General features: G+C 38.3%; 1 protein-coding gene across 2 annotated transcripts; it reads right to left on the reverse strand.

Annotated features, from left to right (window-relative positions):
- Positions 1 to 2705: 2705 nt before the first annotated feature.
- LOC109398065 (nicotinamide riboside kinase 1) lies at positions 2706 to 15459 on the reverse strand. Of its 2 annotated transcripts, XM_019670428.3 has the most exons (4): positions 15303 to 15459; positions 15094 to 15234; positions 14700 to 14851; positions 2706 to 3719 (listed from the first exon to the last, which is right to left on the reverse strand). In XM_019670428.3, exon 4 carries the CDS (start codon positions 3690 to 3692, stop codon positions 2892 to 2894), a length of 801 nt encoding a protein of 266 aa, XP_019525973.3. In that variant the 5' UTR covers positions 3693 to 3719; positions 14700 to 14851; positions 15094 to 15234; positions 15303 to 15459; the 3' UTR covers positions 2706 to 2891. The 2 variants fall into 2 exon arrangements, with proteins under 2 accessions (XP_019525973.3, XP_019557322.3); XM_019701777.3 differs by lacking the exons at positions 15094 to 15234; positions 15303 to 15459 and adding an exon at positions 14948 to 15086.
- Positions 15460 to 15750: the final 291 nt, after the last annotated feature.

Consider the following 15750-nt stretch of genomic DNA (forward strand, 5'->3'; position numbering starts at 1 on the left):
TGATTTCTTCAGAAATACCTCTCAGGTTCTCTTCAAAAATTCATTCAGGAGTTCCTTCGGAAATTTCAGAAATCCCACAAACATCTTTTCAGGGATGTACCCAAGAACTTCTCCAGGATAACCTGATGCTTTATTGAATCATTTCAAAAATATCTGAAGGAATTCCTCTAGCAAATAGTATTAAAAGATAATTTAAATACGACTCATACAGGAACCAGAATATTTTAGATTAGTCCTCAAAAGAGTTTGTAATTTCCAAATGAGTTCAGCTATAATTTTTTAAGAATGTTTTGTAGACATTATCAAAAAAAAAAAACAGAGCAAAATAATGCACGAGTAAGTAATAATCCATAATCTTCCAGAAATTGGTCACCGCTACCAGCACCACATTGATTTATGTGGATCAGGCGAGCTTTTTTTAACGTACTGTACAAACAGCGCACAGTGGAGCACCTAGTACATCAAAACTGATCAAAATTATTTTGACGCATTTTCACAACCCAAATGCAACCCAAATTAGTAATGAAACGTATTTCATAGTTTTCGTATTTTTTTATTTCGTCATTAAAGTGACCAATTTTATGATTGTAAAAGTCAAGATTTTTCGAAACTAAAATTTTTCAAAAAATCACAACTTTTGAACCAGTTGACCGATTTTAAACTTCTTTTTTTTTTGCTTGAAAGCTGTTGAGTTCTAGTTTTCAGCAAAAATACGTTCAGAGGGCCAAATAGTGTTTTAAGGCAAATAATATCATATAATAATATAATTATATTTTTCAAAGTGTTGCAACTTCTGAAATCGGAAACATCCGGAAGGTTTTCTTTCTGCATTTGAAAGAGGAACAATAGTTTTATCATACACTAAACGCAGATTTTCCGGAAACAGCCGGAAAATCAACTTATTTCATTATGAATGTACGGTAAAGGATTCCATCAAATATTTTTTTCAATATTTTCATATATTGTATGTAAATTCAACGTCAATTTGTTTGGGTTTCAAATTAACAGAAAAATAACATTAACCTTCTTTAACAAACTGCATTGTTGAATTGATTGACTATCGATTTCATTCACTTTGTACGGTCAAAACTAGCACGCGCTGTGAGTTATATCAAAGAAAACGGCTAAACTTCAGCTTCACCTAACCTCTTCTGATAAGCGTAAACAAAACATTTGTACACTGCTTAGCTGTCAAACGATTACATGATAGCAAAAACACAACGGAAAACCCAATTACTTCATTTTGAGTTTTTCCACTTATGATCAGGGTTTGATGTGATTTACTCCAATGTGCAGCGTGGCTGCTGATCGGTTAAATAATGCTTTTAGAATATAATGTTTTAATATTCAATTTCATCGTATTGCGTTTAGTTGTTAAAGCTAGTAGGTACAAATTTGCTAAGGGTGCTTGCTCCCTCCTGACCAAAAAGCTAGCTACGCCCTTGCAAACTTCATCAGTAAATAAATATACCTAAATACTTTTTGTCGGAATTTTCACCAAACATTCAGTTTATTAAAAAAATGTTTCAAAAATGCATTGGAAAAAAGAGTTGACCAAAAACAGACCAGTGCTCAAGCATCTTGTTTGATCCGATCGAATTTTCATTTCATTAGTAAAATGAAAGATTCCTGGAAGATGTTTATTGCTATGCTGACATAATTCGAGTCAAGCTCGAAACTGGGAAAAGCATTACAATTTTGAAAAGTTTTTAGACCAAGGCTATTTGTTTGATTTAAGATGAACGGAATGACATCAACGCTCCACAGTGGTCCACGAACCAGATTAACGAGGAAAGATGCATACAGCGACTTCAAATGATTTTTTAGACAAATATGGTCTTTCAAAGAAATTGGAAACTGAGGCCTGATTAGAATACGAGAAGCTGTCAATAAAATAGGATGTGACCCACCACCTTGCCCACCACAGAAACCAATCTTTTTTATTTAGAATAACTATATACATTCTTCAGGAAAGTTTGAAATCTATCAATTTTGAGCAAGTTTACTGAAGACAGCTTTTATGTAGCTTTAAAATTGATCGATCTGGAGATATTTTTCTTAATTAGCTTAGGGTGGTTCAAGAAAATCGGTTATCTGGCATTAACTACTTCTGTTTAGATTTTTCATCAAAGTCGGCCAAGAAACACTTGTAGAGCATTTGAAGACGCGTCTTTTCGTGCGCTGAGATGGTCGTTATCTCTTCTGGTTCAATAGTTAGTATTTTTCTTTAAAAAAAAAATAAGAAGACTTATTCAGAAAAATATCTCTAGATCGGTCCATTTTAAAGCTACATAAAAGCTGTCATCAGCAAACTTGCTTAAAATTGATAGATCTACAACTTTCCCGAAGAATGTATATAGTTATTCTTGCAAATAAAAAAGTTTGATTTTCCATTTCTTCGAAATTATGGATCACCCTAATTTCCATGTGGATTCTTTGTAGAATACCATATTTGTCTAAAAAGTCATTTGAAGACGCTGAATGCATTTTTCCTCGTAGAGTGTAGAATTAGCATTTAAGTTAAAATACACATTAATAAAAACAAAACAAAAATCTTTCCTCGTAAATCTGGTTCGCTGACCATTGTGCGCTCTTTAACTAAACACTAGAGTTCCGAAATTTTAACAAATTTTACCAGGACCTGGTCTGGCTCTAACACTCTGGGCAATGCCAATGAAATTTGGATAAATAAGAAACGTAATCAGTTTTGGTTGTTACCGATAAATTTATTAATATGTGTATAAAAGTTGCAGCTTTAAAATACTAATTGTACGAAGAATATCCCATATTTTTCATGACATTCGTTAGAGCAAAAGTATACTATATGTAAAAGGAACCGTCGCTGCGTTCTAACGCTACACATTGTTTGTTCATTGGCGTTCCACTCTTGTTCACAGTAAATCTTTGATGCAATTCAGTACATAGTTCAGAATATTCTCCTTAGGCACCTCTCCGTTCAGCATGTAGATATCGGTACGATCCCGGAATTCTTTGAAATGTTTCTCATACATCGGCCATACGCACATTTCGAAGTATCCGACCACGTCTGGAGGATCGTACACTCGTTGGATTCGCCTCTCGTAACACCTCTCGTACGGCAAGTGCACATGGAATTTGACGTTGCACAAGTCTAACGTAAATGGGTGGTTGAATATCAGAAAACCCTCTATGAGCAGCACGTTGAGCTTAATGTTCATATTCAGGAATGTTTCGTTTTTGGACTTTTTGATGAGATTTGTCGTTCTTTGGTTGACCCCGGCCGAACCGTCGTCGTATTTGTTCAGGTAATTGCTCAGGAAGTGATCGGCAAAGATGTTATCCTCGTCGGTTACCGGGTCGACCTGCTCGGCGATGTTGTTCTCTCCTTCGGTTTTACTAAGCTGGTGGCAGTTGTACAGAATGAATTTGTGACCCAGGATCGTCATAATGTCATGGCACATTTTATCCATGTCGATTGAAGAAAGGATCTCCCAGTTGATGTGACCGAGCTTCTCGATGACCTTGTGTTTGGGACTATCCACCGGAAGGAAGTAATCATCTTGACTGAGAAGAGCTACCTTATTCATTGTGATGTTCTCCTTAAAGATAATCTTGTTCAGATGACCGGTAAAGTAGTGATGTAAGGACTTGGCGAGCGTTGTTTTGCCCCCATTGGTGACGCCTGATATTCCGATCACTAACCACGTCTCCATCGTGCATCGAGCAGCTGCGAAGTGTACCTGGCGAGGAGTTCAACGATACTGATTAGCGTGTTGGCAACTATAGATGAGAGAGGCATGGCTTGGAAAGATTAAGGTAGGTAGATAAGGTTGTTTTAAAAACATATCAAACCATCGAAGTTAGGCAGATGCATCAAAGATGATATGAATCATATTAGTTCAATGATTATTACAAACTAAACTAAACAATATACAGAGTATTACCCAGTAACTTGGGACACCCAGAAGCTACATTTAAAATTTGAGAGAAATCGCTTAGATCTAAAAGCTTCAAGAACAAACGTCTTTGAGTCCTAGTGCGACATTGCATTAGAACCTCAAATTCCTAAATATCAAGAAGAAATTTTTCAATCAAAAAATAGGTACTGTATTTTTTCGTTTGTTAGATCTTGCTTGTAAAGAGCTTGAAGTAAGAAGATCTTTTTTTCCCTTCTAAACCATATGAGGAAAAATCTGCTCAACAGACACCCTAACAGGAAGGTTAGGGTAGTGTGGGGTTAAGGCCTTCTTCCACAACACTAGTAAAAGCCAGGACTACTCTCTCCTCAACCCACTAAAAAACATTCCTATGGTCACCAAACCCTACGTCTCTCCGGAATCACCAAGAAGGTATTGCTCCAGAGAGGGGCTAGTGCACATCGCACCCTCAAGGTTAGCTGCGTAGTAGGCCTGTCCAGCTTTTCAAAAATGTTCTCTGATTCTCAAGTCCACCCCCATATTTTGATTGGCATCCTAAAAGAAGTAACTGGTCAAAATTTCAGCCAAATCCATTGAAATTAAGAGGTGCATCAAATCAATTTTGTGTTTTTCGACTATTTTTGAACTTCAAAAAATCATAACTACTCTAAAACATGTCAAACTTAATTCTTTCGGCAGAAATTGAAAGATATACTTGTCTGCTACAACGTCTCCGAACAACGTGTGCCAATAAAATTGAAGGAAACATGTGTAATTATCACATTTGTAATCAGAAAAACCTTAAAAAGTTGTTTTTTTGATAGATTTTGTTCTGGAACACCCTAATATACTTAATAAGTTGGATTTTTCAAAACGGCATCATATTCTCCAATGTTTTTTGGTTATTTGCTTCTTTGACACTAATGCTGTAGGAGTTGAGCAAAAATTACTAAAATTCGTGAAAGTCAAATGTGGCCTATAGATTAGCTTTTTGGAGGCAATCACGTTGTGGCGCGAAATTGTACTGAACGTAGTAGCTTTGCTTCCTAGTAGTTTGCCTTGGCTACCCCCTACCACGGGTGATAACAAACAAGCGCGATGACAGGTGTTGGCTATCATATCAGTGCTGACTTTTTGCGCGCCAAAGCGTGATTGCACCCGAAAAGCTAGTTTTTAGGCCACATTTGGCTTTCACGAATTTTAGTAATTTTTGCTCAACTCCTACATCATTGGTGCCAAAGAAGCAAATAGCCAAAAAACATTGGAGAATATGATGCCGTTTTGAAAAATCCAACTTATTACGTATATTAGGGTATTCCAGAACAAAATCTATCAAAAAATCAACTTTTTAAGGTTTTTTTTATTACAAATGTGATAATTACACATGTTTCCTTCAATTTTATTGGCACACGTTGTTCGGAGAAGTTGTAGCAAACAAGTATAGCTTTCAATTTCTGCCAAAAGAATTAAGTTTTGACATGTTTTAGAGTAGTTATGATTTTTTGAAGTTCAAAAATAGTCGAAAAACACAAAATTGATTTGATGCACCTCTTAATTTCAATGGATTTGGCTGAAATTTTGACCAGTTACTTTATTTAGGATGCCAATCAAAATATGGGGGTGGACTTGAGAATCAGAGAACATTTTTGAAAAGCTGGACAGGCCTACTGCGTAGCCTAGCAGCAACGAACATCGATGACTCGCTCTGGAGAGTCCATCACGGTAACATGCTGGCGCTTAGCCAGTTTCCCGAGTGGTCCTCGCCACTCCCTTTGTCCTCGGAAGGTGGGCAGGGTCAACCCCGCCCGCGCTCAACTGCTTTGCAGACATCAAGAACTCATGCCCACGTGCAACCCGATCTGGCCTGCCCGCAAAGGAAGGGTATCACTACCCTTCAGGCCCTATCAAATGCACCCGAAGGTTGCAGGCACCTACCCCGACCCTTGCCGGGGACCCCTTTCCAACCGCGAGCTCGGATCCAACCCAGTAGACCGACGCCACGACAGCACCGCTACCGGGACTTCCTCTCCGCGGCCACTTAATCGCTGTAAGGCTGACCTACGAAGCCGACTTCGAACCCCTGGACCACCTCTTGTACTGCATCTGGACTAGCCATTCTCCGAGTCCACGCGCCACCTCCTCTGTAGCTCCCAGACGATATGGGTGATAGCCCTTGAAACGGCGTTCCAGCTAAACTCATCCCTACACATTCTCTGGACCAAATTGTCCGGAGTTGTGTCCTCCCCGCATGTGGCAAGCATGTGGTCACGCATTGTGCGAAAATGCGGGCACACGAACAAAACGTGCTCCGCCGTTTCCTCTAAACCATTGCACACTGGGCATTCGGGAAAATCCGCATGCCCGAAACGGTGTAGATACTGTCGGAAGCAACCATGACCTGTAAGGACCTGTGTCAGGTGGAATGTAACTTCCCCATGGCGCCTATTAATCCAACTATCTACCCTCGGTATCAACCTATGGGTCCACATTCCTTTGGTTCCTTTGGTCCACATTGGTGGAACTGTCCCACGCGCGCTGCCATTTGACCATAGAGGCCATCCTGGCAGTCCTGCGTATGCCTCTTGTGCCGCGCACAAGTGGCACCATACCAGTAATGACGCAGAGAGCGTCGTATGACACGGTACGGTACGCGCTCGCAATCCTCAGGCACATAAGCCTGTAAGTACTTTCCAGCTTCCGTCGGTAGCATTTAGTACTTAGCGCGGTGCCCCACGCCGGGCCGCCATACCTAAGTATGGACGTAGCAACACTAGCCAGAAGCTTGCGCTTACTGGCGTACACCGCAGAGCTATTGGACATCATCCGGGACAGTGCCGCAATAGCTGTGGAGGCTCTTTTACAGGCATAATCGACGTGGCTGCCGAAGGTAAGCTTATCGTCAATCATCACGCCCAAGTGTTTGACGGAGCGCTTTGACAGGATAGTGCACTCTCACTGATCTCCGTCTGCTGCTCCGACTTCCGGTTGTTAACAACCGTCACCTCTGTCTTGTGGTGAGCCAGCTCCAGTTTCCTGCACCGCATTCACGCCTCCGAAACCTTGATTGAGTGGTCGGTAGTCAACTTCACCTCCTCGATCGTTTCACCGTAGATTTCGAGCGTAATGTCGTCGGCAAATCCGACAATCTCTACTTCCACTGGGTACTCTATCCTCAACACCTCGTCGTACATGACATTCTATAACACCGGACCCAGAACCGTGTCGTAAACTATTACACGATTCTGAAAGTAACTTTCGAGAATCTTGTACAGGTACTCCGGTATCCCCAAACGCAAGAGCGCATCGGCAAAAGCAGACCAGCTGGCGCTATTAAACGCATTCCTTACATCCAGAGTCACTACCAAGTAAGAAGATCTGGTGCGATGCCTTTGTTTCTTTACGAGCTACTGTGGCGGCTATCTTGGGATTCTTACGAGCTTGTCCTTAAGTATGGGGAAACTTGGGCCAAATATGTATATACATGCAGAAATCATAAGAATATAACTCGTAAATATGTTAAACTAGCTGTCCCTGGCAAACTTTGACATGCCTTCTGCGTTTTAAGGGTCCCCCAAACCAAGGCGATCATCGCCCGTGACAGCGATTTTTCAGGCGAAGGTTCATAGAAGCCGAACCTTGCACTTTCAACAGCACAATTGGGAAAGATTAAACATCGAATCGCGCTGAAAATTTAATCGAATGATTATCACCAGTGAGCAATCAATCGGTAAAAATTTCAGCGCAAAACGTTGTTCGGTTTTTCCTGTAAGGACTGTTCTGCCCTTCTAAGCATATCTGTCCCATGTTGTTTTGCATTTTTGCCGTGTTTTTCTCAGTAACAGAGCCATTTGAAGTTAATTTGATATTTTTTTTTCATTTTCCATCACAAATCAATATTCCACGATAACGTCAAGCATCTTTCTGACATTGATTTTAAGTTGTAACTTAAGTTAGAGCAGTGGGACAGTATGCGTAGAAAAACAACATGGTACAGATATGCTTAGAACGGCAGTGTTCAACTTATAAAACGGACAACTTTACAAGGCTAGAAAAAAAAAGACGCGTAGTTCAAATTTAACCATCCTTGATTCGTTGTTCAGTACATCATTTTTCATTATAGTAAAATTTTTGAATCGAATTGAAATAGTTTTATTTTAAAGAAAATCGGTCAGGTATTAAATTAGGCGAATTTTTCGATTTCTAAAAATTGAAAATATATATAAAATTACTGTTCACACGGTATATCGTTTTTAATACCAGAAAAGTATGTGCCATGCTACAGCAGCATGAGTAATGAACATTCTGGCAAAATTTAAACTCAATTGGAAAATTAAGTGTTGAGATATTAAAGTCTCAAGTGAGATTCAATTTTTTGAATAAAATTCAATTGTAAAGCAAAAAGGGCATGAAAATATTAAATAATCAACTTTTTTATGCATTCAGTCGAAAGTGGGAACAATGTGGTTTGAAATGCAGAAAACTGCTTCTTAATAGCATTGCTGGTTTGGTTACTGTGCGCAATTACAGACACAGTAATCAATACAGTTTCCTTCTTTGAAGGTTCTTCCAAATAATAATGCAACCAAATGCAAATTTTGCAAAACAATGATGTTGGAAATAAAAACTTTGCATCCGATTATTATTAAATAAGGTGTACAATAACATAGGACCAACTTTGTTGAAAACAAATAAAAACAAGATTCGCTAGAGTCGAAAATCTGCATCAATGGAGCAAAAAGTATGATTTTTTTTAATATGACCATCTTCATGGATCAAATTCAGGATGAAAAATGCAATTAAAAGCAAACTTCTCTTCTGTATCATTCAGAGAGCAATATTCTACTACTCTGGACAAATTTTTAGCCGAATTAATGATGCTATTGCAACACAGGACTTAAATGAACATTTTTTAATAATTTCTATGAAAACAAGGTAACTCAGTATAGTATAAGATTCCAATACATTATAAACTTCATGAAAATGTGCATGTTAAGTATGTGGAAAGTTATGTCGAATTTTGAGAAATGGGTTTTTATTGATGTTTTACGAAAACCGCTTCAGTTACACAATAAAGAACATTTTGCATACCCAAGCAACAATTTTGATTTTATCAAAGTTTTTTAGCGATTCAAAAATCCTAAACATAAAACCATTGATGCCGACTTGAAAATGCTCTCGAGTTCTTGTATGCCTCAATAAGCCCACGTTCTGGCTAGTTGGCCCAGACTTATTAGGGTCTACACGACTTCGACGTCGTATGGGGCCCATATAGCCGAGGCGGTAAACGCACGGGTATTCAGCATGACCATGCTGAGGGTGACGGGTTCGATTCCCGGTCGGTCCAGGATCTTTTCGTAAAGGAAATTTCCTTGACTTCCTTGGGCATAGAGTATCTTCGTGCCTGCCACACGATATACACATGCAAAATGGTCATTGGCAGAGGAAGCTCTCAGTTAATAACTGTGGAAGTGCTCATAGAACACTAAGCTGAGAAGCAGGCTTTGTCCCAGTGAGGACGTTACGCCAAGAAGAGAGAGAGAGACGACTTCGTATGCAAACCGGTTTAGGATTTCGGGTTGTATCATAGTTTTATCAATCTTCTAAATAAAACCATCTTCTGACTTGTCAAATAATTGTTTTGATTATTTTTCATACTCAATGTTCGATCGTCAGAATAAATTATGCTTGGTTGTTTATCCAGCCATCAATTGGAAAGATGTAGATATGGAATTCAGATTTGTTTTTCTATTTAATACGTGTCAGGAGACATGCCACGGAAAATTTGTGGTGAATGTGACTGTGCTAATGACAAAAACCAAGTGCGCCACACAAACTATGCATAATTTGGAAGTTAAATGCATTTAATTTACTCGGTGTAATTAAGTGCAGAAAAGGTTTTTTCAACACAGCGGAGTTTAAAATATATTTATGCAATTCAGTATCATAATTTACATTTTATATAACTTATTTTGATATCATAATGACCAATTTTTCCGAACTGGCTCATTATGCAACTGAAATGAGTTGCATAATGAAAAATAGTTGTATAATGTTCATAATGCAACTCATTTGAGTTGCATTATGAACATTATGCAACTCAAATGGGTTACATTATAAAAAAATCATGGCATAAAATTTTGTATGGAACTCGTTGCAAAACTCGATTTTTTCAGCACTCTTCGTATTTATCCAACTCGGCAAGCCTCGTTGGATAAATGTACGACTCGTGCTGAAAAAATCAACTTTTTGCAACTTGTTACATAAATAACTATTATGTAATTTTTCTGACAAAATAAAATGACGGAAACGTGTTGTATGGTTTAATTTGATCTTAAGCTGTACGTGAAATCATAAAATTGAGTAATATTTTTTCTGTATTTACATGAATTATCCCGGCTAGGCGACATATTTTTCTGATAAAACTCTGTGTTCCTGATGATTCCTCCAATAGGGTTAACCCTCCTGAGGTAGTCATAACTGAGCTCATGATAGAACTAGCGGTTTATCACAGCATTTTTTTGGTTTATGTTACGGCCACGAAATCTTTTGTTGGTTTTATGCATTGCCTCACAGTTTTGTGTATTTGTTTACAAAAAAATCTGTTCGACAACAACCGCAAATGCAAGTTTTATTGAAATGGTATATAATAAGTGATAAAACCAATTCAAGTCTACTTGCAAGTCTTTAATTGAGGATGTTTATAGCAGAAGTTATATGATAGTTTTATGGAACGCCAAAGGTTCATAGTAAAAAACTACCACATAAAACTAATTTAGAACAACTAGCTTTTTGACATGCTCGTATAAAACCAGGATAAAACATGAATAAACCTTCAAGGCATGCAGATTGTTACTTGGGTAATGTTATATTTTTCCTACATTTGAGAATAACTATAGAAAGTAATGCAAAAAGCTGATAATGATTATATTGAAAAATAAAAAAAGATATGGCACAAGCAAGTTAATCGGGCGTTTTGTTCACGGGTTATGGATTACTGCATGAATTTATTCTGGCCTGCTTACTCTCACACGAAATTTGACGTTTTAGAGGTGTCGACACCGTTCAAACGTCAAATTTTATGTGAGAGGAAGCAGGCCAAAATAAATTCGTGCAGTGGACCATGCGTGGTCCCCTGGGTGTTCCCACGTATGCCACTGCATTTTTATATAAATAAATGACAGTTAAGCCGAACGAAAAAAAAAAACGGCAAAGCAAGCGGAACTTCGTGATTGGTTTCGTTTTATTGATCTTCTTTGGACGGATTCGGATAGGGTAAAAGCTCCCTTAGTGGAGGTAGTACCAATAGTGGTGGTAGTGGCAATTCAGTACTTTTTCTACCAAAAAGCTCTCAAATGACATTTTTAATAGATGCATTATACTTAATTAATAACACTAATTAAGTTTTGAATTTAGGATTTGTCGAAAAACCTATTTTAAACAATTATTTTCCTTAATTTTTTTGCTCCTTTGCACCTATAGTGGTGGTAGTGTTCCTATAGTGGTGGGTCCCATAAGAATTCAATGGGATGCGCCACTATAGGAACCAAAGTTAAATTTTTCCACCATAACAGGAACCGTGTACCAATAGTTGGTGCAAGTGATTTATTAGCGAAAACTGAAATAAACGATGGTTTTTACATTTTCATAGCCAATTTAAGTGAAAAACTACCGATTAACGTTTTTAGACTTTTTATTTTGTGGTATTATCAATTTTATTCAATTATTTTCCTACAAGGAGCTACTAATTGCACCACTATTGGTACATTTACCCTATTGAAGAATTTGGAACAAGTTTTCATTTTGGTTCACGACGACTTGTTACGATTTTCATCAGCCCTTCAAAATTCCTCCAATATTCCCATTGCGGGTATGATGTGTATCCTTATTCAACTTTAAAAAAATACAAATTTCTCAAAAAAAAAAAATCTAATTTGTTTACAGGCATTCCATTCATCGGAGCCGAAGTAGTTCCGATAATAATCTGCCCGAATTACCGGTTCAATTTAAAAAGTCACCTGATATATATCTTCAAAAGAGATTTTTAGATTAATCCCCAGATTATTTCGGGAAAAATCTGATGAGTTGAATCCTGGGGGATTTTTTTGAGAAAGGCATATAAATCATTGCAAGAATGGTTAGTGAAACTTTGACGAAAAATTCTGGGGAATCTCTGCAGGCATACTGGATATAAGCGTGGTTCAAAAAATCGTTTTTGCTCCATACCGCTTATGCAATTCGTAACCAGATTCTATGCCTTCTCCCAAAATTTAAGCTCCTTTGGTTGAAAATTGAGACTGCACAAGCCCTTCCAAATTTGTATGGGAATTACTCTGGGAAAACGATGTTTTTCATTCAATCGACCGTTGCATTTCCCCAAATGCCCTAGAGGATTAGTTGACCCTTGGTAATCCTAGGCTACTCTATCAGCTACAACTTTGCCGAAGACCGCATTCAAATCGCACGCCACATTAATTAGTTATCGATTTGTATCCAACTGGACGAATTTTAACAGTGATCCTCCAGCTTCCCAGCGGGCAACATTGCTGCATATGGCCAAAGATAGCACACTGAAATCATGGCTACTATCCTACTATGTTTCACTGCAAAATGCAATGATGTCTACCGAGTAGTTAAACCATCATGAGTAAAAATTTAGATTCTGGATAAAAATCGATAACTAATTAATGAGGCATGCGATTTGAATGCAGTCTTCAGCAAAGTTGTAACTGATAAAGTAGGATAGCCAAGGATCAAATAACGCTCTAGGGCACTTGAAAAAATACTACGGTGGATTGAATGACAAACATCGTTTCCCCTTAGTAATTCCCATACAAGTCTCAATTTTCAACCAATTCAGCTCAAATTTTGGGAGAAGGCATAGAATCTGGTTATGAATCGAATAAGCAGTGTGGAGCTAAAACGATTTTTTCAACCACCCTACGTGGATATATTGCTGTCGGAATTATTGGAGAAACTCCTAAAAATCCTGGAAAATCCTGTAGGAATTTTAAAGAGCTCCAGCAAGTAAATCATGAAATTTTCAACATTTTAGAAGGAATTCAGTTCAGGGTTTATTTTAAGGAATATTTTCTCAGGTTCCTCCAGGTATTCTCCTTGAAAAATTCTGCACTGAAAATTCATTCAAGAACTAGTACGGCATTACTCCAAAAATTCCTCTAAAAAAATAGTATCGGATACTGTCCCCAGAAATATTCAGAAATACTTAAAGAAAGTTTCGGGATAAATGACCCATAAAATGTTAAAATTCCCGGTAATGGATAAACAAACAACTTAAAGAAAGTCTCCCCATTTGATTCTGTTTATGTTATTACCATGCTATGTTTCCTGAAATATCTTCAGTATTTCTCCAGTTCTTTTTTATATTTTTCCACAAATTCAGTATCTAGTTCTTGGCATATTTCTCTTGAGATTTTGTGTAACGAATTCTTATCAAAAATCGACCAATGCAGGAATGTTTTTGGAAAAAATATAACGAAAGTTTTGCCAAAATGTCTTCAAATTCACTTACAAAAAGCTTACAACAATCAAGATGCGTTGCATTGATTCTCGAATCAAAAATTCATTCTTCATCCGTCACTCAACTTATCCATTCCAGTTTGATGGATTTCTTCAACAACCTAAAAACACAAATTTACACTCTCGCGGATTGAGCGCTATTTATTTCCAGAATCGCGCGGATTTGGCACGGATTCAAGTTTTGTTCGCGCAGATTTTGCGCGGATTTTTTTCCACCATTCTCGTAACAACCCTGAGTAGGCAATTAAATGAAAGATTTGATAGTATTCGCTAGGGTTAGAAGGTGAAACTTAGGCATGAAGGCCATTTATGAACAATACATCGGATGCGTAAACCCTTTGCCTAACGTCACCGAAATGGACACGGCTTGGTTGATAGATTTAAACCACCACGACAACAGCCAAGACAGGCAAAAAGCTTAGGCACCCCAATACTAACAAGTTTTTCATTTCATTACCTGCTTTAAAATCTACTCCCTTGTTCTTTGAGTAGACAAATCGGATGCCTGATTAATTTAGTTATGGATTTCTATTCAATTGGAGAAACTTTAACAGTGATTCTACAGATTCCCAGCAGACAACATTACTACCTTACTACACCTGGCGCCAAAGATAGCACCCAGAAATCAAGGCTACTATGTTTCACTGCTAATTGCAGTGATGTCCATCGAATAGTTTGATCAACATGAGCACATAACATAAGTGGAACTCCATAGTCAGAGCGAAGGAAAAAGTTGTTTCCTTTTCCAGAAAAAGTTTTAGGTAGCTGATAGGTCAGCCTAGGAGTGCCCGGGGTCAACTAACCCTCTAGGATACTTAGGGGCGTGCTATGGTAGATCGAATGAAAAATATCGTTTTCTCTTAGTAATTCCCCTACAAACTTTGAAAAGCTTGTGCAGTCTCAATTTTAAATCAAATCAGCTCAAATTTTGGGATCTCGTTTGTTTGTTATTGAGTAAACAGCCATTTTCTTTTAGCAACAACAACGGAGTCCTAGATTTTCAGTTCAGAACAAGGTGCAAGGTTGTTCAAACAGCAGCCCTAAAATTTCGATGGAGTGTATTCGACACTGGAACACTTAACATGAGATACATACATATCGCCAGATCTGGAGAGCACGGCCAATTCTAGGGTTCTTCATGTATTTCATTAAACTACATGGAAACGAATAGAAATACATATAAAATCTACTTGTGACCTTGAAACGCAATCAACACGTTCCGTGTACTTATCGTTCTAAAAGCTCTTATCAATAATGAGTACTTACTGTTTAGGTTCCTCAATCACTACTAGCCCTCAGCTGACCTCTCAAGTGATAGAGAGTGAAGACGGACAAGCCCCCGATGAACAGCACTCCGAAAACAGCTGGAACCATAAAGGCAAACTTCTTCTCCGGAAACAGCGAGTATATCCAGTTATCTACGAGAGAAACCGCTCTTAAATGACTTCATTCAAGCAAACATCTTACGCTCAATCAGTCGAAATTGACTGATAAGTGCATTGTTACGACACTACTTAGAATCAAGATCGGCACGCCATTTTCCTGTGTTTGAACGAAGACGACTATTCAGATGATACCGCTTGAATGAAACCGCTCAGTACACTGCAAGCCACAGGCGAGGCGAGGGCTTGAACACATGCGAACTGAGATTACCACCTACCTTCACTCGAATCAATCACCATGAATGGCAGAACTCCGACCCAGAAGAAATAGTACAAAAACACTGACAGTGTAAGCGCCAAAATCAGCTTCCCCAGCAGCGCATTAGAGGCCATCAACGAGCAGTCTGATCCGAGGATAGCTAATGATTGAAACGAGGAATTTATAAGCGTCAATAAACAAAAAAAAAAGTATTCGCAACCAACAAACCGGAGGCGAACGGAAGATCTGTTTACTCAGAATGAACAGACAATCGAGAGGAGTAGAAGAATGGCTCGATGGCAAAAACAGTTTTCGCACACACTCTTTGCTTTATCTGTCCTTGCGATTTGAACACTAGCCGGGCTTCCCAAGAGAACGCGGAGATAGATAAACAAAAATGCCGATTCGACAAGCGGCTCTCCTCGCACACTGAACGAAAACCCCCGCCGAACGGAAAATGATTCTTCATTCAATGCGATACAGATCCGCAGAATCTCAATTTCGAATGATTTCACAGCAGAATGATTTTACTGCCTTCTACTGAATAAAAATCATCCTATTATAAAACAAAAATAGACGCAAACATAAATGATTTTTCGCTTGACGTTTGTTGTGAATGATTATCATCACCAAATCATCAGAAACCATATTCCACTGTGTTCCATACCGGAAATCA

The sequence above is a fragment of the Aedes albopictus genome, chromosome 2 (genome assembly GCF_035046485.1).
Source record: "Aedes albopictus strain Foshan chromosome 2, AalbF5, whole genome shotgun sequence".
Classification (NCBI taxonomy): Eukaryota; Metazoa; Arthropoda; class Insecta; order Diptera; family Culicidae; genus Aedes; species Aedes albopictus.

Bases quoted from the DNA above. Each gene is read 5' to 3' on its own strand.
- LOC109398065 (XM_019670428.3), bottom strand. From the start codon at position 3,692: ATGGAGACGTGGTTAGTGATCGGAATATCAGGCGTCACCAATGGGGGC.